The sequence below is a fragment of the Thunnus maccoyii genome, chromosome 22, assembly GCF_910596095.1.
Source record: "Thunnus maccoyii chromosome 22, fThuMac1.1, whole genome shotgun sequence".
Classification (NCBI taxonomy): Eukaryota; Metazoa; Chordata; class Actinopteri; order Scombriformes; family Scombridae; genus Thunnus; species Thunnus maccoyii.
In genome coordinates, this window is record NC_056554.1 from 13386812 (window position 1) to 13412901 (window position 26090).

Below are 26090 nucleotides of genomic sequence, written 5' to 3' on the forward strand. Positions count from 1 at the left end.
TTTAAAGGACTTTCAAGTCATTTTATTGTGTTTCTTGTACAAAGAATTTCACAAAAATATTAAGAAACTGTCGCAGACACCACTGACGCCATAAAGCATAGGATATCACATGACCAGAACAGTGCCACAGAGAGGAAGAGAAAGGGACAGAGAGGAAAAGAGAAGATAGTAAACACTCTCTGAACTCTCGAGACGTTTTTTAGAGAGCTACGTCCACCTCTTTTTAAAAAATTCACTTTACCACCATGAGCAAGCACTGGCAACACAAAAGCTCTCCCTCAACTGAAGGGCTTTACAGCTCCTTAGGGTGCTGGCAGTTTGGGAAATACTGTCTTGTGATGTTTGTGAGAGAGTAACTTCTCAGAGAGGCATTGTTCATTTATCACTCTTGGGTGACCACACGAATGCACAAACTAATGCCCGGCCAAGGCGAGACCTTAAAGTCCAGGTCCGTCTCCTGGCGATTGCCACGCTGCCCTACGATTTAAACTGTACATCGCTCATGTGAATAAACTAGATTGCAGTGTTACACAGCTACAGAGACTGTGATTTGATTGTTATTTTTGCCGCAAATGTAAAACAAATAAGATTTTAATCCTGGACTTTGTCACATATCTTTCTTTTTATAGTACAGACACTCTTTTGGGCATTTATCCTCTCTATTTGCAGTAGATGAAAGTATAAAAATATACACAATGTTTACAAAATAAAGTCAACCTGGCTTTCACTGTACATTTTATCTGTTGGGTGAACGCTGCTTTTTCTGTAGTCGGAGCAAGGTTTCCATGACAAAACCTAAATTCAGTCTTTGAGAGAAAACAGGACCTAAGTGGGAGCAGGATCCCACAACCTGGGAAACATTCAACAAGAGAAGAAAAGTCAGAGGTGAGCGGATAAGCTCCCTTCTTTCCTCGCGAGCTCAATCCTGAACAGGAGAGATGAAAACGTCAAGGAGGACACTGTGGTGAAGCACATCCATCTTTATGTAAAGGCGCCTTTTTGTAACACATTCACCTTAGTCCTCTCTGATTATTTTACAACTTTAAATAAATATGCCGAGAACTACAAGAACAGCCGAGGGGGGGAAAAAAACAAAATACTACCTCACTCTCTAAAACTGAGTGTGCACATCCTGTGGTTTCCAAGGCATCTCGTATGCAGTCATACAACATGCCTGGTGTGCTGTCATCAAAGTCAGACTCGATGAAGATTTATTTTCGGCAAAGTGTGCCGCCTGACCTGTCAAACAGTAAATGGCAGTTGTCTCGATTAATATGCACCTTAAAGTCCCAGCAGAGGCCATTTCAACATCTTACATCCTGTGTAATGATGTTAAGGGCACATACAGTCCTGGCAGGTGCACATATCCTGCATATCAATGTAGAAAGGTCCCGATAAACATTATTCTTCTTTATCTTTGGCCACCTGCTTAGTGAGTCATGTCAGACTCGGGCGGCTGAGCCCCCGCCGCCTTTTCTTCCACAGACTCTGAGGTCACTCTCTGCTCCTCTGTTGTCATGTCTTGGTTGCTGTCTTGTGTTTTGGTTTCTTTCTCTTGGACCTCCTCCTCCTCATCTTCGTCCTCCGGCTGGGCTTCGTCCATGGCTGTCTCGGATAGGTTTTTCTTGGCCTTACTGGCACTTTCTTCTTGAGACTTGAGCACACTGCACAGCTCCATCTCGTGGATCTCCACGTCGAACGGGGCGGCGGGAGGCACGGAGGGTGGAGACTTGCAGCCTGTGCAGCCCTGGAAGGCATAAAGAAACGAATGATCTCCCGTTGTTTCTACATGTTGGGTGTATTTACTCATGTTAGCTAGTCAAAGTCTCAACAGAATTTCGGGGATGGGCGCAGTGTACTCACAGAGATGTTGATGGCTCGGGGCAGACGTCCTGTGCGGATCCAAGGGTGCACCTGGCTGAGCTCCCTCTTCTGCTCCTCTGTGAAGCGAGGCTGTTGTTTCTGCATATTCCTGAGGGCCTCACGATCCTCACGCAGCACCGTCTCCATGTCTCTGTTATACAAACACAAGGAAGGTGGGTCACTGTAAACCTGCTGTCTTTTCTTGACAGTCAGCTAGTTTTTTCAGAATATGCCTTGACTGGCAGCTGGTGCCTGCTGGATGGCAGGTATGAACATGGCAGGACTGGTCTGAGGTTCTTTAATTAGGCCTATTTTTTTCTGTTTTGTATAAATTCTCAAGAGATTGTTCATTTTATAAACTGAAGCTTGTTGTTGACGCCCATCTTCTGTGATTTAATGAGCAGAAATTGAGAATCTACAATAAACAGATGGCTGTTACACCAACAAAAAGGCTATTATTATTATTGTTATTATAATTGCTGATGTAATAACACAACACATTAATTTCATGGGGCCATTTCCTGCAACATACACACAGTAGTAGTGTGACATCACAGTTCAATATTCATTTTCAAGAGTGCAAGATCAAATTAAAATCATCAAATTTTGTATTTGTATATTTTCAAAATTCTGGTACTTATTTTAAACTTTAATACTAGTTTTTAATTAGCAAAGTACAGTGTAACATTGGCCAAGTGTATTCAAGCATTAAAAAATAAACCGTACCTCTTCACAAAAAACAAAACAAATAAAAAAAACAACTCTCTGTCTAATAAGAGACTTGTTGTGACTATTAAGTAACAATAAGTCTACTGCTGTGTTGTTTGGATACATTTTGCCCAGTGTCTTACCTGACAGGCAGTTGATATGTCATCATGACCTTGTCATCTGTGTTGGCCATGAGCAGCCAGATGGGGTCCTGGAGGACGCACTTGATAAACTGCTCCTCACCTCCGTCTCCCCCGGTGCTGCTGCTGCCCCCTGCTGGCTGTTTGCGGGCATGGTCGTTCTCCAGCGAGTCAATACTACCAAAGTATTTGCTGGTGTGGCTGCCCTGGCTGCTGCCTGAATGGACAAAGAAATGAAAGGCAAGATTTGATTATGAGATTTTTTTTTGTAATTAGTCATTTTGATGCTGAGTCTGTTTGGGCAATGTGTGCACCAAAACATGAATTTTGCAAACAATATTGAACAATCACATTTAAGTAGATTTTATGCATTTAATGCAATGTTTAAGTGAGGGAAATTAAGGTTTGATTTGTCTGTATTTATAACAAGGAAAGAGAAGGTGATTTCTTTCTGGTAAATTTGTATTTTGACACTTATTACCTGACTTCACATGGCCAAAAAAACTTAAATTTAATTTCACTACTTGAAAGAACAAAATTCCATTGAGGATGGACTGAGAGTCATTGGTCTACTTACTGGTGCCGCTGGTACCAGAGGAGCTGCAGCCATTGGAGCCGGAACCAGAACCCGAGGACCTCGTGCCTGAGGATCCTGATCCAGACGCAGCGGAGCCAGTGCCTGAGCGGGAGTCTTCCTGCAGCAACATATCCAGCAAGTCGCTGGACGTGGACATGGCATCCTGGTTGGACTCATTAGTTTCACCCTAATGGAGAAAAGAGATATATGGCATACAAAAAACGTTAAAGGCTGTAAATTTTAGATAGATAGCCAAGGCATCAAATACCTCCTTGACAGATAACTGTCTAAGGGAAAATCTTTCACCAAAAGGGTTAATTCTATTACAGCTGCTCCCATCCTCGACTGACGCAATTGTAGATAGATTTGGATTTTCGAACAGGTGACCAGAAGAAATAAAATGACTATTGATGTCACAGATTTGTTCTTTTTTCTGAGACAAGGACAAAATCTAGAGAAAGGTGCTTGAGTATCGACAAAATAACATGACTTAGCATTTCAATCAGCCCTGCCCACATTTGTTTCTCAACTGTCTAAAGATCTGCCAATCCATAGAGGACTTTGAGCCTTGTACTTTTGATCTTGCAACATCCCTTAACCTTAACACCTCCTGAGATTTCAGGTGCAAACCAAGGATTCAATCTATTTTTACCCTGTATTTCTTAAAAGGGAGTCATATTTATTTGCTAAGGAGTTAAAAACATCTGTGAAATGGCTCAGGGCTGACTCAGGGTCAGGAATAGCACATAACCTTGTGATATCACTGAGAAATAAATCACAAGGAAAAGTCTGCTCAGCAAAATGTTATAGTCTCTTTATAATAATATGTGGTGGAACCTTTCTTGTCTGGAATCTGTAATGCAGAAAATTGGACAATGATCACTTAAGTCCACTACTGGCTGTGAATTTATGTGGTTTGTTCATTAGGATTATATCTATCAGGGTCGACTTTTCTGGATTTCTGGTGTCTGGCCAAGTAGGTGAAGAAATGAGCATCTTTAATTTTAATCAGACAACCAGGTTTCTGTTAGAATTCAAATATCTGGACTGGTTTGTTGGACCCAGAATCTAATGGGGTCCAGTTTTGGTACCAAGCTTCTCACATTCATGTGGATTAATCCAAGAGCTCTGCAGTTCAGGAAGTCCAGAGGGGTATCAACTAAAATTGGATTAGTATTCTCATTTCTCAAGCGAGGTCCTTGGTCGTAAAATGAGTCACAGGAAATTAACTTATAATTGCCAGTATTTACACCATTTTGACCATGCCACTGACAAGTGGTGACGCCAACACTAAGGATGAAATGAGACCGAAAACAGGATGTGATGACATTGCATGTACTACTGACTAAGCTGTTAGGAGTGTTTTCTTATAGTCAGTGGGTAAGAGAAGCTTTACAGGATTGCAAGGTCAATTAGTGTTTGTTGATAAAAGACCTGAGCCTTCCTGAAGGAAGGAGGCCATCTGGTTTAAAATTTAAATTCTTCCTTTAGCATTTTTAATCATGTACAATAGCTATGAAAACATTACATCATATCCTGAGCATCTGTGAACTTACATTCTCATTCTCCTTGGAGTTATCATCAGAGCTCCTCTGATTTGGTGAGCTCTGTCCCCCGGCTGCACCACCCTGCACAGAAGGTGGGGCTTGCTGTGAAGCAGCCAGGGCCGTGGCGACCTCTAACCGGTTGCTGGGAGACTCCTCCAGCTGCAACAAGTTGAGAGGGGAGGAGCATCGGGACTGGAAGAGGGGGGACTCTGCCCCCTCGCGGTCAGCAGGTGTCTGACTGTAGGACTGGGGGGTGCTGCTACGAGACGGGGCACCCATGCCTGGAATGGACATTGGGTTGGAAACAGCAGTGGGGACAACGGCTGGGGTGGCGCCAGGGTAAGTAAAGTTAGGATTGTAGAAGTGTCCGGGGTTGGCGCCTGGCTGAGAAATGGGCGCTCCCATCTGGGGGAACATGTAGTTGGGCAGAACGAGGGCCATCATGGGAGGCACCATCTGGGTAGGTGGGAAACGTGATGGATCTGGGACAGGTAAGGGCTGCGTGAGCGGCGGGTAGACGGGGTAGATCGGAAGCATACCGGGAGCGAAAGGGGGAGCGGGAATGCTGGCCTGGGAGCACACAGACGGCCAGGAGGAGGAGCTAGTGGGGGGTCCCAGAGGCATGTTGAGGGGCCCGGGAGGCATGTTGAGGGGTCCGGGGGCTGTGCCGTGTCTGGGGTCTCTGCGGCCCCCGTTTAGGCCCAGGGAACTGTGCTGGTCAGATGACTCCTGGTGCTTGAGCCTCTTACCCCCACGACCACGTCTGTGGCCGGAGGTGCCTCCTGCAGCTGGGTAGTCGCGAGAACAACGCACACCTGAGAAAAATACGGAGACAATGAGTTAAGCTAAACAACAAGGATTTTAGAGTTAAACAGCAATAATTTTGCTTCTGTCATATCCATAGTTTCAAGACCTACATAAAAAACTAGATCAATGAAGGCCCCATTAAGGTAAATCATGGTGAACTGCAAAAACATTTAGTCATCATTCTGTTGCAGAATACACTCTGGTCTCTTGCAGGTCATATTATCCCTGAACCATTTTGTTATCAATTAGACTATTTATTATTTTTGCAATAACTGATTAATCATTTTAATCTAGAAAATGTGAAGTACTACAAGTGATTCGTCTTCAAATTGCATGTTTTGTTCGACCGACAGTCCAAAACCCAAAGATACTGACCTCTATGTATTAAGCAGATTGACTTGTCATGAAAGTTGTTCTGATTATTAAATATATTGTACAAATGATAAACCACTATATGAAAGCCTCTCTACTCATGCATATTTATAAACTCTGCTTTCACACGTGCATATACAGTACTGTGTGTGTGTGTGTGTGTTTGACTGGTGAGAGTAGTGTGCCCCTACCTCGTGACAGAGGGTTGGCAGCTTGTGTGTGGCAGCGCACAGTCGAAGACGCCGTCTGATCAAACACGCGCAGCTTGCTGAGGTCCTTAAAGCGGTGGAGGAACGCCTGCTCCTCCTGCTGGGTGTGGGCGGAGAGTACCTCCTTTGTCAGACCCCGCCGGCCTCCACCTCCTCCTCCTGCTGCTGCTCCTCCACTTCCACTTCTCCAGCTGTCCCTCTCCGGTTGAGTGGCTTGAGAGTGTGGGGGTGGAGGAGGAGGAGGGGGAGGAAGAGAAGGAGGGGTAATGGAGGTGTTAGTGGGAGGCGTCAGGCCTCTGGCGGGAGGAGTTGGAGTAGTGATAGGCGGAGCAAGTGTAGGAGTGGTAGGAGCCTCCTCCATGACGATGTCTGTGATTAAGAAGAAGCATGTTGGGGTATTAGAGGAAATCAATGTTGTTGGAACAGCATAGAACAGGGAAAAAAAAGTGTAAACAGTAGAAAAACATGTTAAGGCTCAACTGCAAAAGAGATGACAGCCATAATATTTCTGGAAAGAAACAAAGGCAGAAATCAGATTGTGTGTGTGGGGCTACAGGTTACTACAAGTTCATTTTTCAAGACTTTGAAAGCAATAAATCCTCTTTTAGGCAGATTTAAAAAGCCAGAGAGGTAAAATCAGAAAACAGTAGATAACAATATAAAGGGTGTGTAACAACATAAAAAGGATGGGTACAAAGAAAAATCTAAAACTTTAGCCAATTAAACCATATTGAAGGCCATTAAATTCAAGATGGTGCAGGAACAAGTATTCAGATAAATCAAAGTCCTGCATTCAAAATGTTAAAAGTACAGAAGTATTAGCAATAAAATACTACTAGTAGTAGTCATTATGCAGAATGGCCCCTGTTAGTGTTACATTATCAGATTATTGGATCATTATTATTGATGGGTTCTTATTGACACATGAATATGTAAGTGGTACTTCAATGCTGTGGTTAGTCAAGGTAGAGCTAATTTGAACTGCTTCATATACCGTTGGGTAGCAACATTTTATAAACTGATGTTTGTTGCCCAATATTTCCCTCTGTTATGTAGTGGAGCAGAAGTATAAAGTGGCATAAGATTGAAATACTCAAGTACAGTACAAGTACCTCAAAATTGTACTTTACTACAGTACTTGAGTAAATGTGCGTGGTTACTTTCCGCCACTGAGGCGGTGTCAGTGTTGATGATTCCCACCTGACTCAGGAGGCTTCTTGTCTCCCACATGCACAATGGTGCTGCTGAAGCTACACTGGGAAGTGACTGAAGCTACACTCTCTGCCTTGGTGGCCATGGTCAGTGGTGGCAGAGGGGGAGGCTCCCCTACCAGGCTAACTGAACCGCCTGTAGAAGCAAAAAACCCCAAAAGGTCTCCTGTGATACACATCAAGAACGCTGCACACAACTTCAGCACAGAGAAATACAATCCAACAACAAAAAAAATGAGGATTTTTTTTTTGTTAGCAAGTACATAAAAATACATACAGAAAAACGAACAAAGCTTAAACACTGTCATAATATAAACTTAAAGCAGAGTGAAGCCCCTTTCACACATGCTATCTATCCCTGAAATGTTCAGGAATATTTCCTGCATGGAAATCTGTTCCGTCTCCAACCTCAAGACATAGTAACATTTCAGGGAAAATGCTTGTACTGTGTTGTGATAACATTGCAGGGACAGGCACATAAAGGGTTGTGTTCATCTCACAACAGACATTTTCACATGGAGCAAGTGAACCAATCACAAGACTCCACTGATGACTATTTGAATCTGCAACTTCTTCACGGTTGCCTTGCAAATGCTTTCACAGGTGATTTGATAACTAACAAGCAACACAAGTTCTTTTGTTTGCTCTTTTTTTTTCAAGAAAACAGCTTCTCGCTAACCGTGTTCCTGAAAATAATGTCCACCGCTGCTTACACACACATCCGGCTGTGCCCTTTCTGCTACTGTTGAGTTTTATGGTGGTTGGCATCCATAAATGTAGCATTACCGCCATCTGCTGGACTGTCCCTTGCCTTATCTATTCAGGCATTGCCATGGCATGTGTGAAAAGGCACAACACGGAGATGTTTCTGAGTGTAGCAGCATGTGTAAATAGTGAAAATCCCCAGTGATGCCTGAAAGATTTTCCCAGTAATTAACTGGAACTATGTGTGAAAGAGGCTTTTAAAGACCTAAATTCTGTGATCTTTGTATAACTGTACATACATTTCTAAACCAGACTTGAACAATACAACAGGGACTTATTCTACTGTTAGGTTTTTGTCCACCCCCCTGAGCTACAATATTATCTACATAATAAATCAAACAAAACAACCCAAACTGGTTTGAAGACATAATTTAAAAATACCTTTGGTGTTTCCATTGGCTTCCTGCTGTTTGTCATCATCAGATGTGGAGGACGCAGTGCAGGAGGACGAGCCACATTTCCTTTTAACCGTATTAGGAATGTTACAGCTCTCCAAGTACCTGGGTGGAGTCAAGAGTGTTGAATGAGCAAAATGAATAAAAAGTGTATGTATTTAGGTTTTGACTACTTATATTCACACATACTTGAACGGTAAACACACCTTATGATGCTGTCCAGACAGTTGATCTGCTGGTAGGAGTAGCCAGTGGGGGGCTCCTTCTGTACAAGCGGTTGAGGGACCAGGGCTTCGGGAGGTTTGGTCATATCAACTATCAGACCTCTGATTGGGTCACTGTTGATGGCTCGGAGGCTGGTTGTTGTGCCTGAATGATGAATAAAGAGATAGAGTAACAGAAAAGAAAACAGTAAGAACACAACTTATTTTACCCGAGATAAAAATCGACTTGTATATAAATATAAAATAACCAGGATGTCTGTTAACTGTCCTTTTTAACATTACCTGTGCTGGTGTTTTTTCTGGGTAGTGGCCGGTTACGGGACTCGATGAAGGACTGTTGCCCGTTAGTCTTGACCATGTGAACATCTTTGCAGATCTGCTGGAACGTCATCTGGAACAACCAAAGCGTCACACTCGATTAACTAAAACACGGCATGGCTGTGAATCTAATCTGTCATTATCCTCATGTTGAATAAGCTGAATATCTGACAGTGTAACATAACGACATGTTGCTATGTAACCATGAGAAAATTATCAATTATGTTGTGTTTTTATGGAAAAAGTACATTTCTTATGATGTTGTTTGTCTCTCAATAGCCTATTTAAAAACTTTATTGGAGACTAAAATGTCAAACTACTGGTTGCTCAGACTCACAGGCTTGTGCAAAGCGACCGCAGTGGCAGCTTTATTCATGGCGGGGCCATTGCTGTCGCTGGAGGAGGTGGCTGAGGCACTGAGGTGCTGCTGGTGTGAGCGGCGAGAGCCTCGTGAGCCGCTGGACCCGAGCGAGCTGTAGCCCTGAGAGCCGCCACTGTGCACGGGCTGCACCAGGAGCCGGTGGATCCTCTCGCTCAGCTGCACGATGTCCGGGGTGGTGACGCGACTCACGCAGCCCTGCGGTGCCGTGAACACGTCCTCATTCAGTGGGCTCCTGGAGACAGGGAGAACGGCAGAGGGCCATGAATTGTAATACTTTAAATATATATATATTTGAAACAGACTCCTTCTCTTCCTTTTGTATGCCTTTTAAAATGCAGATATTTCTGATTGACTGTCCTGGTAGCATTACATGTTTCTGACCAACAAATAATCTTACGTTCTGACTTTGTGGCGCCCAACAATAAACGCCACCTTCCGGCTCCAGGGGTTGACAAAGGAAGACCAGCTGGTGTCAATGGTCAGGTATTCCCCACTGCGGGCACACATCCTCAGCGGTGCATACTCAAACGGCTGCCCTGCAAACTGAAAGACTGAAGAAAAGACAACAAAACACACGTTATATGAGGGTGAGATCATGCATGATATCATTTATTTGGAAGATATTAAAATACTGTTCCATGAGTCACACTGACTTATAACATATTACTATATTATTATTATTATATTATTATATTAATGAATGAATCCATCTCCCTCATAACTGGAAGATGTGGAGCTCTGACTCGATAGTTTAACAAAATGGAAACAGAGCTCAAAAGGTCAATAGACTCACTTTTCTCATGTATAGCCACCATGGTGGGCCTATCCTCAGGGTGGATGTAGAGCAGGGTGGGGGTTCCCACCAAGTCTTGAGGCAGGTAGCCCAACAACGGCACTGCCCTGCACACACATCATATTAACACACCGTTACAACAGTGGTTTTAATGAAAAAGCTGTGCTAATATGAGGGCATGGGATTTTATTATTACACTTGGGTTGTACTCAACTGTAGCAAAAATGTTGACAAACGCAAAAGAAACACTGAATTAATTATCTAAATTCCAGGTAGTTTTCGTGTTATGCTACTGCCGTTGTACTGACTGTCCCTCATCTGCTGCTATTCATCCATATGATCATCAGTCCCTCATTTCAAAAACACTGTGGCCAGAAGGCAACGCAGGTGGGTTACTGACCTCTCGTCGACTTCCTGGAAAAGGCAGCTGGGAGTGTGACTGGTGGTGAAGATCCTCTTGTCTGGAGGGATCCGAGGAGCTGACGGGTACAGAGGGCACAGATACAACAGATGAAAAGCATGTTTCGGGGCACAGGATGAGTAGTAAAATGCGAGAAATAAGTAGTGAAAGAGTGAAATAAGTAGGCATTCCGTATATATATGCTAAGGGTTAATCTGCAATTCTGAAATGCATCCAATCATTTGGCATCGGTGCAATTATCCATATTCAGAGGAATATGGCATCCAAAACCTAATCAGTGAGACGCAGTCTGTTGCTTGTCACCTTTATGGTCCCACATGCAGAGATTGTTTCAAGTGCATCAGTTTTAAGTGTGCAGTATGACACCTTCTGTAGCTGTGATGCCTGGGTTAGCCTGACATAAGATTATGATTGCTTCACAGCCACAATAAGAACACTGTAAGCAGCTTCATCATTTCTTTCCTCTGCTCAGTTCAAGACCAGAAGTAGCTCCAAATCACTACAGGCTTCCTTATATCGTAAAAAAACTTGATATTGTACGTGCAATTTTTTTAAAGCTGAACCCTTACGGCATCATTTACATACCCTCGTATCCAGAGTGGACCTTCTCAGCGATGAGCAGGCAGCAGGGCTGTGCCTCAGAAGTGTCTGAATCTCTGATAGTGAGCTGGTAGGGTGTGAGGCGGAAGGGGTAGTAGCGCATCTCGCCGCCCTGCGTCCGGTCTGCGCTGATTCGACAGAACATGGACTTCTCCTGAGTGCAGTCAACTGGAGGAGAGGCTGGGGGGGTGGAGGGGAGACAGAGTTGGAGAAAAAGTCAGCAAATAGTTTAAAGACGTTTGACATTCAATAACAATCAATATTTTGTGTTAGAAATAACAATAATCTGCCTCAGCTCACCAGAACCGATGCAGGACGCCCAGAGCGGCAGACGGCAGGGTGCCGTGCCGCTGTAGAAAGTGCTGACGTCCTGAGGCGCCAAAAGCTCCGAAAACATGGTCCCCTGGAGACACTCGGGCTTACAGCGCAGCACAGATGAGCCTTGGGGTGATACGTACACGACTTTCCCTGACAAGAATGACACGGCCATGGAGAACGTGTCCTGGAAAAAAAACACAAGAGGAGAAGACGAGGTCAGGTCGGAGGAATTTAGTGAGACGTGCTTCAACTTCTCAAAAAACCTGCCAATGAGATCTTTTCTTTGGGGCACTTTTGTATTTTGCAGCTTGGTGGCATCAATTTTTGTCGCTGAATTGAAGCAAGGTGAAGAGGGCTGTTTCTGTCGCTTTCCTTTCATTTAATTTTATATATGTGGTGTAAAAGAAAAAGTTATAAAACAATAATGTCCATGGCTCACAAACTGCAAAAAGTGTGAGGTACTATTAAAAAAATATTATATTAAATATAAGTTTTATGAGACTTAAGTCCATGTAATCAGTATGTGAAAACCACCACTGCTTTAGAGTAGCTCTTCAGTGATATATAGTGAACTTACAGTGTTTTTGAGGGTGTATTCTGAGGTGATGTTGTCAAGCTCCTCAATTGTGAAGGCAGACAAGTCCAGACTGCAGCCGTGGCACTCCTCCACACTCCACTGGTGATAGTACTCCTTGTTGGCTGGAAAGGGGTCAGGGTGTGGATACGGGAATGGATGAAATTACATACCGCAGTGAACATTATGTACACAGAACAAGTAAACAAACACTCAGAGAAAAAAAAAAAGGAGATCTATATACTGTATGTGTCACATATGCGCTGCCACTTTCTCAGACAGGGCTCACTTATTATTTAAAAACTACAGGAACATCCTCTCACCTCGGACTTGTCTGACACACTGGAGGGCGTATTTAAGTGCATTTAGAGTGCTGGAGTGGCCCTTGGACTTGCGCTCGGATGGCAGGCGGAGTTTCAGCTCCTTGATGGCCTTCATTAGCTCTTTCTGGGTCTGGACCCTTGCCGACTGGTCGCTGCTGCAGCCCGAGGTGGAGGGAGGGTCGCGCTCTGAGCTGGTCAACAGCAAGCTGTAGGCCAGGGAGCCGCTAGGAGGTGAGAGACTCTGGGAGTTGGAGCTGGGCGAGGAGAGACGAGAGAATGAGCTTCTGTATTGACACGTGCATGACTGACCAGAACAAATACAGTAATTTTCTGCATGTGTAAGTACTTTGAGTACCACACTTTATAATGTTATTATGACAGAGGAATTCAAAACAGCTGAATTCAATTCAACTGAGTGAACACTGTACAGCTCTATCAAATCAGATTTTACTGTTAAAGCGAGCAATATGTTACAACATGACATCTGTTTGGCGCAGGCAAAAACAGAATATCCCTTTAAGTCCAATCAAAGTAGAAAAGTAACTTCTCTTACCTCTTGTTGCTCTCCGTGGTTTCCAGCATCATGCCGGAGTCCTTGCCATTGGACGAGCTGTGGGAGCTGTGTACAGACTGACGCCCGCGTGAGCCGCTGTCCCTCTCCATCCCGCCTTCGCTCTCCCTCTCCCCGGAGTCGTTCCCGCTGGAGAGGCCGTCCATGTCGTCGGAGTTGAGGCCCCTTCTGTCGCTGGACATCCCTCCAGATCCCGACCCTCCGCTGGGAGAGGAGCCTCCTCCGACTCCGCTTCCTTGCTCCTGAGTGCTGACATTGGCACTGGGCTGACCGCCGCTGCTGCTGCTGCTGCTGCTGTTGCTGCTGCTGTTGCTGCTTTTTGGCGAGTTTAACCCTTCGGACACAGCTTCCTGGTCATTGTCTTTCTCGCCGGCCCTTGCCACTCGCCCCCGAGCGTTGCTGCTGGCCACTGATTTAGAGTTGTCATAACTCATACTAGAGTAGGATGAGGCTGGCAGAGCTTGATTTAAGGTGTCCGATGAGGCGAAAAAATAGGAACAACTGTAATTTAAGTGGGACTACTATGTACGTAGCGGTGAATCATGATGCTAGCTGATGTTGAAAGAACTAAGGAGAGAAAATCCATTGCTTCCTCTGAAGCTGCTAAATTAAAAAAAGTTTGGGGTTGTAAACCCCTCTGAGGGTTTTTTAAGTGCCGATTTTTATATGACCGTAAAAATCTCGCAAACGACCAAAAAGCAAAGGCTTCCTGTCCAAAAGAAAGTAATCTTTTAATGATCGTGAGAGAAAGTGTCACTCAAAATATTGCAGACGAGAGATGAATGTCTACTTATGAAACAGCCTTGGCATGTGTACTCCGACAGATGGGATGAGAGATTGTGAGGGAGAGTGAGAAAAACAGCTCTAGTGTGAGCGAAAAAGAGTCATTTTCACTGTGTGTCTGGTCTTCTCGTCTCTTCTGGGATGTGTTGCTCTAGGTGCTGAGGCCACCTAAGATGAGAGAGATGGACAGAGAAAGAGAGGCATTAATATTGGCTGGAGGACGACTAAAAGCTCGGTCTAGCCAGCATCTCCCAAGGACGACGGCTATGAAAAGAGAGGAAAAAAAAACAAAAAACAACAAAAGAAAATAAGCGCTTATCATCTGTTTATCCTACTGGCCTCCAAGCAAGATTCAAATATGGCCATGAAATGTTTTCACTGTCTCCTGGTGCTGGATGCATGTTTGTCAGAATACGAGTAGTTGTTAAGGGCCCAACTGTAAGCCTTTTACCCAGATTATCTGTCTTCACATCTTGATAACAGAATAACAATAATCTCTTGCGCCTATTTGCATGCAACAAATGCGTATGCATGCATCTCAATATAGAACAAGTGAACATGCGCTAATGCCTGAATTAAATAGGACATTTGTTAGTCGTCATAGCTTAACCCCATTTTACGCAGAGGACATTCAAAACAAACAGTACGCCAGGTGGAGAGAACAAAGCTCACCATCTGAGATCTGTTGTAAACTGGGCTTTGCTTCTGAATAGTATCACAAAGTATATATATGGCCACCACCTACGCAAGTAAAAGTCTGGTGCTATTTATTCCCTGGGCAAGTGAGACACCCCGTAATCCTTTAAAACCCTGCAGACGCAACCAGAAGACGGCACAGGCTAGTCTTTAGTCGTCAATCCTTTCAATTTTATACACTCAGATGGCCCATAACCCCGCTTTACCCGCCTCTTTAGGTGTGCAGTGATGCTTTTGGTGCAGAATTTGGTCAGGACAGGTTTAGCTATGGCCCTGTACTGACAGTTCAGACATACATCAGCTTCCTGTCTTGACGCAACAACCCAATACGGCTGACTGGGCAGCTTCAGCGCAGCCACCAGCTGGAGACAGCTCATTAGATCCAACAAGAGGATAAGAGGTGCGGACAGCTGATGGCAAATGTTACTCATGACACAAAAAATAACTTTTAAAACGATCGTAAGGAGAAGAAGAAGTGGTGGACGATCGCAGGTATTCAATGAATTCATGTGACGCTGCCTCGTTGCAACTATAAGCTGCCCCTCTCGCCAAAGCGTGAAATGTTAATCAGCATTATGTCAGGTCAGATGGATGATGCACACTTGCACATGACAAACAGTGTGCGCTACGGCTGAACTGGGCGGGAGAAGGAGCAATTGTGATTTGTAAATATGCAAGCAGGGCGTGAGTGGGTGTCCAGGCAGGCTGGCATCCATGCATACTTCCACGGGTTGATTGCAAAGACACAAGGTGAGTGGGTGGAGGTGGTGCTGAACTGTGGCTACAGGCTACTACAATACCTGGATGTGGTGTCCTTGTCCACCCAACAACATGCTAAGCCAACTACAGTGGCCCTTTTGCTATTCAATACATTTTCTGTGCCGCTTCCCTTTCAGTGTCACAAGGCACCCTGAGGGCAAATTTAGAGTTTTACCCAACATGCATGTCTTTGGACTGTAGATAGAAATCAGAACACCTGGATGAAACTCCCACAGACATGAGGGGATGATGCAAACGCCACACAGCGAGGCCCGAGTCAGCCGGCTCGACTTTGAACCAAAGATTGTGAGGTAACAGTGCTCACCGCTGAGCCACCGTGCCGCCCACCCTCTCAAATTATTCACAGGAAATGCACTCAGCAAGACCGATTTCTGATTATGCAAGATTTTGTCTGCCTTAGAGTGTGAAAGAATATGTAAAATGACTTTCAGACTATTAGATGATACATAACACCCTTTTTGAATATGCTTTAAAGTACATTTTTCAATTCGGCAACACGTGACTCACCAAGAAGCGATTTCCAAAAATAAATCATTACTTCTGTAACAGATCAGTCTTATCTCAAATACCTCATTGTGTATTTTGGTAAAGGGAGATACTATGATAAATGTGTTTTGGTATGAACTGGTTGGAACGTTCAACTGGTGAAACAACTCCACGTGCACTGGAGGCACTAACAGTGGAGGGCTTGTGGCTTAAGCGCCACAAAGATAGATGAACAAATAGCAATGACTAAATTAGAAAAGAGAACCAAAAACAGAATTTATGTCTACTGTCAAAATCCCATTCCTCTTCAAAGGAGGAAAAACACACTATGTACTGAGGCTAGATAAATCACATGCTCACATGAGCTGAGCAACAAAACTATCAACAAAGACATCACTGAATTTGGCAAAGTCATACAGCATTACAGCCAGTGAAATGCCACAGATCTGCTCACTATGATGATAATGAGGAAGAAGCGTTCATCTCATATAAAACACTGTATTTATGAAGCTTGGAACAATTCCAAACAAATAATTACAGTGTATTAATCAATAATAGGTCAGCTGATCACTGTCCAGGAGTACATGAATGACATGATCGAAAGTTATAACAGGAAGTAGGTCTATTATTATGTAATAAAGTGTACTATTATTACTATAAAAAGTACTTCACATGTACATGTTTAATAGCCAGTGGTTAAAGTCCATGTCAAGCACTAATAAATGTGTTCTGAGGTGGTCACACCACAGAAACATGTGTTATTAACCATCCAACCAAATTTGACAGATTAAAAAATAGATAAATCGACAAGTATATAAAATTAGGTTTCAAAATTGTGGAAAAAAATAAGCAGTATTCTCTGCTCTGAAACGCTAGGGGGGGGGCGTGTCCGCTGAAGGCCCAATCCCGGGAGAGGTGCAGCTTGTCTCAAGTGTCAAATACCACTACAGCCTGAAAAATAGATGCTGTGTCTAGCAGCTTTATTGAACTTTATTGGACTTGTATAGCTTCCAGAATCCAATTCAGAGCCAGAGGACACTGACCTACCCAAGAATCAACCCTCACGCCTCTCAGTCTGCAACAGAGTGTTTTTTTTTTTTTTTTTAGCAATATGTATTACTGACTAGCATAACCTAGCCAAATAAAGTTAAGCTATCAAAAAATAACAGAAGAAAACATATTTGGTCACTTTACCAGATAGTGTTATTTGTCTGTATAGCTAAACTAGCAGCCATCGTGTTTTTAGTTTTGTTGCATATTACCAAATATATATTATATACCATTATAAATATTATTTAAACTACACTAAAGTAAATTTAACACATAGTGTCATTCTATTCTACTACTTCAACCTTTATGACTATGTGTGGATTGCTGAATGTCATCATTGCAACACACAAGCTGAGCAACACAAAATGCTTTTAAACTGTTCAGATACCTTAACTGTACATTTGTTCATAATGTAGAACTGACAACTCAAATGGTCTATCAAATCTTTAGTCATACTGTGAATTAAACTTTAATTAAACAGGTGCACCTTTGGAGAATGCAGGGCGATGCCAATTTGGCCAGACACACAAAAGCATAATATCCATCAGTCTTATGACCTTTCTAAAAATGTAAGACTTATCAGCATGAACAAACCTCTTCCATTAGCTAGAGATGACAGAAAAACAATGACATCTGGTTGATGCCACACACATAATGAACGTCATGGTAACTGTCAGCGTAACTGAACAGTGACAGACTTTATGAATATTGTAATGAGATGACAGGCCACGTTTTTTTTTTCTTCTGTGTAAAAGTTCAAACACGAATTGGCTACAAAAGAAAAAGGATTTCCTTTCATTGTTAAGAAGATAAAAAGTTTCCTTCAAGTTAAAAACAATTAAACTACAATCACATCAGTAGAATATGCGCTACAATAGACACCATACTCAGGTACATCAGATAAATAACAGTCACAGTCACTATACTACAGCTTTCACACAAACATATTTTGAACTTATCCAACACTAGAAAGATGCTGCTTACACAGAATGACAGTCACCAACACCAACTGGCAACATTAAGACACTTCCCTACTGCAATGGAGGCTACAGATGGACGGCTGTCTGTGGGAAGCTGTGGCGTGGCTCCATGCGTGAACATGTGTCAACTTGTCCTCTCGGATGAAAGAAAACGCTCCGTACCGCTCCGTGACAAGACGCTGCGAGCTTTTAATATAATTCAAGCATATTTAAAGCGGTGCGGTTAAACTTCCCTCACCGGTGTGAACATCCGTAGAGCGACTGCACGCCTCTCCTCACTGTCATTGTGTAGTGTGTTAACGATGCTTGCACAGCACAGCACAGCAGTTCTGTCCCGCTTTGCTTTCCTGTGTACATTCGGCACGTGTACGCGGCTGTGTTTTCCGCAGGCCTTGCCGGCTTCTGATTGGCTGGCTCCCTCGACCAATGGGAGCGCACGCCCTCGCAGAGGCTGTACTGCCTGCGACATGGGGGCTCCAGCAATCACTGGTCTCAGCTCCGCCTCAGAGCTCCTCTTTTTTGAATATGCAACGTCATGGACAGATGCGCGATCTGATTCAGGATCAGTGTCTTTGGGCGGAGTAGGAACTGCACATTATGTACATGTATGAGACACGCGCTTTGTCTGGGTTAAAGAAACAAAAAGTACACCGTGGCCACATGATTTCCCAGCATAGTAGGAATGCCCGTACAAAAAAAAAAGAAGTCAGTACTTTAAACAAAATCAACCTTTTATTGTATTTCTTGAGATAAAATATATAAGACTATATATTACACCATTTAAATAACTTGTGAAACAATATAATTTAGTCCTAATGTAATATTATTTATTGCAATTACTGTAAAAACTGAGTTTGTAAAATTAAAAGTTGAAGTAGAGGAGTGTTGGATGTCTCAGTGGGGGGAAAAAACCCCTGGTTACACAAAGTCCACTACGGTTGAGAGTTCAATTCCCACAGGGGTCATTCTAAACCACTGTTTCCCACCCATGCGGTCCAAAAACATTTGGAAAGTCTAAAAGAGCCTCATCGTAAATCATTTTATCCCATTCAAGTTAGGGGAGGGCTGGACTTGTCCCTGAGTGATAATGAAGCCCATCTGACCAGCTAGGAGGTGGGTCGGGCGTGCTTTGACCCGACTTTGGAGGTAGTCCACCTTGGGCGTGACCGGGCGCGTTTGAATCTGGCAAAAAATCAGCGCTGCATGGTTTGATTTGGTGCGGCCTAAAGTGCCAATGGAAAAAAGGTTAAACTTCTGACTCTTCATGACAAGAAGCATGAGCGGCTCAACAGAAAATGCTTCTTTTTTACTTCTGACTTTTTCACTTTAAGGACTTTTAAACGGTTTAAGAACAGATCAAATAAATATAGAGCAGTTGCAGAACTTTACACAAAGAAAAACTGTGAAAAGTGTGTTTATAATAACCCAGTTGGATCATTACTAATGCATGATAATGTGGTCCAGCGACAGTGTGAAGCAATAACAAAAATTGGTCAAAGTGTTGCAATCCCATTATTTGTTCCTCCTGGAATATAGTATCCTTTTCTGGGAACAGTTTGCTGATTTTTGACCTTATTTCCACACTGACATAATGCCCATAGTACACATATCTGCCAACTTTCCTTGTTTGACTGTATGTAGCTGTAGTAGCCTTGTTTAGTTCTCCGCCGAGGTATGAGACTCATTAGTTGATGTGCGTTGTTTTGCCTGACGTGACCCAACCACGCAAAAATAGTCCTTAATCAGTTGTTGTATGTTGTAATGACACGTGCAAATAAAAATTAAGAACTTTGCATGAGCCAAAACTCTATCTGGGACAACACAGATATCTTATGAATGTACCAGCAGCACAGACCGCACCTTCATCAAAATCTCTTTGATGGAGGAAATGTCCCACGCTCATTTCCTCTGTCTCTATCAACAAATCATGGCTTTCTCCATCATCTACGCCCACTACATTACATGCTTTTTTACCGACATGCTGATGTGTCGTATTCACAGTGTGTGGTGGAGGAGGAAGAGGAGGAGCATCTTTCTCTGTCTAGTATGATTACTGTAATAATGACAACACAATAAGACCTTAAACTATAACCATACCTTACTTAAACCGGTAAAACTAGTGTGGATTTTTAAGCAATCCCTTCCGTCGTATCAAATTGCACCTATCACTTTAACTGATCCTTAAATAACTGTTTATGCTTTTGCCTAATCCTCTCCTGTATCAAATCCTGTCCTCTTTCAATAGTAAATATATCAAGTTACTGACATATAATGCTCTTGAAAAGCCTTTTTCATGCGTACTTAAAACCCAAAGCCGAGCTTAAAGGTTCACTTAAGTTTACAAATCTGGTATAACACATAAAAGCTAATAATATCAGCCTCAATCTGGACTGAAATGATATTTATATTGCTCGACATTAGCTATCAAAAGTCAGATGTAAAAAAACAAAAACATGATCCACTATTTTAGAGGAAGCCAACTTTTCTATTCTAAGCGGGAGAAATGTGAAACATATTTAATAACATCTACGGCACATAAATCAGTTTCAATAATGAATGCAATCAGGGAAGCCTCCCAGCAAATCATATCCAAGTGTAACAGTCTTAATACATTTTCAACTGAAGCTTTGAAACACTTAATAGCTCATTATCTTATTAAATCACAGTGGTAAGAGAATATTCGGACTTGGAGTTGTGCACATACTGGAGCTGAGCTGAACAAACTCTATAACAAGTTGTAACTGGTGGAAAAAAAAAAAAAGAAAAGAAAGAGAGACTAAATGAGAAACAGTTCAACAGTCAGCAGATGACAGTTTACAACAAAACCTGGGATTAATCATTTTTGAATTTGCAAGACAGCTCTCGTTAATCAGAACAAGTACCACCTCAGGCATTTTTAAGAGCCACCGCTCAGCTATTTTCTGGCAGCCTGTGGTAAGTTAGGTGGCCCTGACTGTTTTATTGTTATCTGAGAACAATGAATACACAAACACACGCACACATACACTCCTCCGACTATCTATCTGCTCGCTCCAAATCTCTCTCCCTCTCTGTCCTTCTGTCTTAAGCTATTTGTTTTCACCATTTTCATGCAACTTAGTCCAACTAAACTACTTTGAAGTGGAACAGAGACTCAGTAGGAGACGCTGTGTGACTTTATGTGGCCGGTAGAGCTGCAACCATGAGTCGATTAATCGATCAGCTGCCAACTATTAAATTCATCGCCAGCCAGTTTGGATGATTAATTAACTGTTTTGACTCAGTTTTTTTGAAGAAAAAATGTCTTAATTCTCTGATTCCAGCTTCTCAAATGTGAATATTTTCTGGTTTCTTTAGTCTTCTATGGCAGTTTTGTTTGTTTGTTTATTCAGATTCCCATTGGCCACAGTATTGCAGCAGTGACTACTCTTCCTGAGGTCCCTAAACAATACTTCAATAACAGAAATACGTCAATAAACATCCGTAACATTCATACTCACAATACATAACACACCCACTAAGACACACAACAACCTACACCAACTCAAAGCCTGTCTAAGCTCTGTATAATAATGTCATCTCTTAAATAACTGAGAAAAGAAATCACTTAGTAACTCATCCACTAAATCACAAATCAAAGTGAGATGGACAGCTCTCTACATCCAATCACATCTTCAAGAACAGAAAAAACAAAAAGTCATACTGTTCTACACTACTCCTTATGTAAACAAATACAATCTTAACTTGTTAGAACATGTTGTACTACTTAACCAAGATATAGGTGGAGCAATCAATTCTACTGCAGGTTTCACTGGCTTCACAACAAGCTTATCAAACCATCCTTACTTCCTCCTCATAACTCTCTTTTGTACCAATACTAACCATCTCAAATTTAAATTTACATGATTTATTACTATTTATTCTGTCTTTTATTAATTTTATTGCTGAAATAATAACTTAAATAATTAGCAATATCCATTAGTTTAGTAAGAACTTTTCCATCTGCTTCCAAAACAATGGTGTTTTGCTTATTAACTCTTCTTCCCATTAATTCATTCCATATTTTTCTACTGTCTAATTTAGCATCCTTACTTCTATTTTGTAATTTTTTTTTCGTTTTGTTCAATTTTGTTAGATAATTCCTTAATTTACAATATTGTATTGCATCACCTGATTTGGTTGCCTCTGCCTTGGCTCGCTGTCTTTGCACCATGTATTTTTCTTAACATTTCTCACAGTTTGCTTTATTACAGGGGCATGTTTGTCAATAATTGGCATTGACAAGTTAGTGAAAACATCTAAAGTCAAATCAGGATCTTCCCCCTGCAGAACTGTTGACCTGTCAACATTTCTTACTTCATCATAGTAATTATTTTCATTAAAATATTTAAACATCCTCTTAAAATGTTATTTTCTAAACTGAAAACAACATTTTTCACCATTTTCTGACATTTTAAGGACCAAACAACTTATCCATTAATCGAGAAAATAATCAACAGATTGATTGATCATGAAAATAATTGTTAGTTGCAGCGCTAGTGGCCAGTAGAGACACAAACAAGACTCTTATTGCTGAAGCAGGAACACTGTGTTGCTGTTATTCTGCATCAGTGTTCAGACTAAGTACTGCTGGTGAGTCACTTGTTCTCGCTTCTAAGTATCACTGTGCAGCAAAGTATTCTCTGCTGTTTCTCCAGCTGATTTGTTGAGTTTATGGTGTTCACTCACACTTCCCTCTGGGACTAACAGGTCACACAAGTGCAGGGAGGTTACTTTACACTTTCTTTCTTTTAATCCTCTATTTGCAACTTGACACATGACTCTAAACTTTTTTGGGATGTTTAGGAGCTGCTAAGCTGCTCGCATAGGTAGTTACTAGGAAAGGAGATCTGCGAGAATAAGCTCCTGCAACCTGCAGAGTTTGATACTGAACATCTCTGCAGCTTCTATAGTCTGTTATTAATGGCCTTGTATTCAATACAATTAATAGGACATCTATAGTAAAGCATAAAGTCTGGTGAGAGCTACAGAGGTGGTTATGTGTACATTCTTATAAAAGGATCTACATTCATTGTGTTCACAAGTTGAATATGCATACGCCTTAAGTATAGCTCATTCATTAGTAGATGTACTACACAGGTCTTGCTATAGCTTAGTGATGAGGGATTTTTGTGCTGTGGGATCTGCGTGCAGCCTGTGTAGGTGATGTGTAGCAGCGCAATGCATACACATGAGTGGTTTGCAACAACTGTCAATCACATGACATCATTTGATTGGCTAGAGGCATGCTTTCTGTACAAATAAATGCACTTATAAGTAGCACTACACCTATGCTTATCCACAATTATACTATAGATCACAAGGAAAATACAGAATATGAAAGTAAAAGTCTATCCACAGAAAACAAGGCTTTAGTGATGCCTGTTCCTCCACCTAGAAAAACCAGCCTTCAACAATTAGGCCTCTAGTGGATCAAAACTGGAAGTCCCTTTAAATCAGATGTACAGTTTACACTGATGTAATGACAATATATACATTAAACATTAAAACTGTTGCTGCTTTAAAGCAAAATAACTACAAAACATCAGCAGTGGGGTGAAGATTGATCAGATTTTGCAAAATTGCAACTAATATTGTATTAACCCTTTATTGGTCCCAGCAGGCCAATAAGGAAACATTTTTTCTGTGTGTGCGGAGGCAATCAATGCATGTCACAACAGTACATAAAAAAAAGGATTGCTGATAACAGACTCATGATCACGAGTTTGCTGCTGACAAAAGCAAAAGGTGGTTGCAATTAGTAGAAACTGACTATGTTTAACGTCACCGTTGGCAAGCAAGTACTGTATGGTACAGACCTATCACAGTGGGGCATTTCAGCCCTGATACCACATTGTGCAACGTCCCCCCCTCCCCCCTCACCCACCTAACACACACACACACACACACACACACACACACACACACACACACACACACAAATGACAAGATCACTTAATTTGCGAAAAATAGGTCTTGAAATTTGGATAGATGCCAACTAGGGGTCTCAGGGATCTCTCTTTCAGTGGTCGTGCCGGATTCTTCTTCTTACACATAAAAGGCTAAATCAGAATAGTTTCAAGTTTCATCCGTAAATTGTCAGCATTTTGAATAGCCTAAAGCTGATATTAAACAACATACTTTGGCTACAATATATGGCAGTTAAGTCAAATCATGTCTATATTTTGTACACTGGTATACTGATAGCATGCTAGCACGCTAACGTTAGCTATACAGCAACGGTCAAAAACACGACTAACTACAGCCCAAACCCCATCAGTTTACCTTAGATAGGCTTCAAAAACGACATCAATAGTTTAGATATTCCACGATGAAATGCGCAGAGGTCTGAAGAAGTCTGAAGAAGACAGTATAAATCCTGGTAGCACTGACTGTCGCTCCTAGTCAGTCTATTCTCTCCAGACATATTTGCTCGCCCCCAACAGTAGTTTACACGCAGGAACACACGTGCAAGTGCATGGTCTGGCAAGTAATATTGAATACGCCGCTCTGATTGGACGGCAGGAGACATTGACCCCGCCTCAGGCCCGCCCCGAACGGTTTTCATTGGCTGAGAGGGGCGGGGCGAGCTGCACGGGGGCTTGGTAGTCACGTTGCTGAGTGTCTGGTCCTGAGTTCAGTTCTAAACACACTGGGACATGAGAGGGCGTCGTCCGCGCGCACACTCCATGTACCCTGCTTGGCTTGACCGTAATACCAATAATAACGTCGCAATGACAGTTTGTTGTTGGTGTTGGTGGGTAATGTTATTCTATTTTCGCAGAGGCCAAATTCTACCTACATACATGTATTTAAACACGATAAGGGTATGAAAACAGGGCTTTTATCCCACAACATTTGTCTACAACTGTTGTATATAACATGGTGCGTTACATTAACGCAACTTTTCTTCCTCTTCTTCTTCTTCTTCCTTCTTCTTCTTCTTCTTCTTCTTCTTCTTCTTCTTATTGTTATTGTTATTATTATTATTATTATTATTATTATTATTATTATTATTATTATTATTATTATTATCAATTACACACTGCATATACTGTTTATTCCTGGTCAATATTTTGTACATTTCATCTCATTCTCTTTCATTTAAAATTTAAACCTGTGGAATATATTTTACATTTTTATTGTAAGTAATTTCTTTCTTTTTCGTTATTTAGGACTACTTAATTTTGTGTATATTTTTGACTGTTATGCACCACAACACCAAACACCTTGCATGTGCAAACCTACTTGGCAATAAACCTGATTCTTATAGTTATATATACTTTTTTTATTTACTTTAACTATTTTTTATTTACTAAGTTTAAAAATGAATGTTATTCCATTTTCCATTAACTACTATAATTTTATAACTAATCATACATTTAGGTATCATGTTCTTCAAACATCACAGCTGAAGATTTATACAAAGTTATACATATCAGTTGGTTTTTGTCATGAGTTAACTGACAAAAATGATGACATTTACTTCCCCCTATATATAACACTGACCTTGCAAAATTATATGACGAGGTTACTGTGGACAATGCACATTTTGAAAAGTTACGTTTGTATCTATTGACCGACGCACAGAACAACACAGGGCTGTTTCTGCTGCGCTTTTGCCTTGTATTTATGGCAACGGGAAGGCCCCGGCATGCACATTTCAACGTGCTCTCTGTACTGTGACGTCATTTGTTCTCCTTGCCTTCGAAGGCACGCGGCAGGCGGGGTGGCTGTTGAGTGGCTGTAAACAGAGCAGATGTAGGGCAGTACGCGGGCACATGCCAATGTGTAACTGTATATTTCTACAATATTACACTTTAGTGTTTATTAGGAACAAATTTAATATAACATAATGCATTTTGACAAGAAAAATATATATAATACAATACAAAATATTGATATATGATATAAAAGGCGTTTATGTCTCACTAGTTGGTTATTTTCGTTGATACGCAGCCTTTTATTGGTTGAGCGGCCATCTGGCCAAAGATCTGGTGCATGTGATTGGTTCCAGCTACTGGCAGGTACTTGTGTCCGTTGCTGCAGACATTCAGACCAGTTCACTGTGCTGTCATGTTTACCACTTTGAGTAAACCTAACTCAAAGAAATTAGGTATGCTCTTTCAATTCAGCCACAATTTTGGAATAGGTGACAATGTGATACCATTCAGTGCAA

At 41.9% G+C, this 26090-nt stretch overlaps 1 protein-coding gene across 4 annotated transcripts; it reads right to left on the reverse strand.

Annotated features, from left to right (window-relative positions):
- Window positions 1-24385, reverse strand: per1b (period circadian clock 1b). Of its 4 annotated transcripts, none has more exons than XM_042400603.1 (20): window positions 24197-24384; window positions 13101-14069; window positions 12548-12801; window positions 12228-12349; window positions 11633-11834; window positions 11318-11512; window positions 10712-10790; window positions 10312-10418; window positions 9916-10069; window positions 9474-9750; window positions 9101-9209; window positions 8801-8963; window positions 8581-8699; window positions 7424-7570; window positions 6206-6592; window positions 4845-5650; window positions 3289-3475; window positions 2715-2928; window positions 1864-2014; window positions 1-1747 (listed from the first exon to the last, which is right to left on the reverse strand). In XM_042400603.1, the coding sequence occupies exons 2-20, from the start codon at window positions 13550-13552 to the stop codon at window positions 1430-1432; spliced, it is 4443 nt and encodes a 1480-aa protein (XP_042256537.1). In that variant the 5' UTR covers window positions 13553-14069; window positions 24197-24384; the 3' UTR covers window positions 1-1429. The 4 variants fall into 4 exon arrangements, with proteins under 4 accessions (XP_042256537.1, XP_042256538.1, XP_042256539.1 ...); XM_042400604.1 differs by lacking the exon at window positions 24197-24384 and adding an exon at window positions 18132-18249; XM_042400605.1 differs by lacking the exon at window positions 24197-24384 and adding an exon at window positions 17898-18112.
- Between the last annotated feature and the right edge of the window lie 1705 nt (window positions 24386-26090).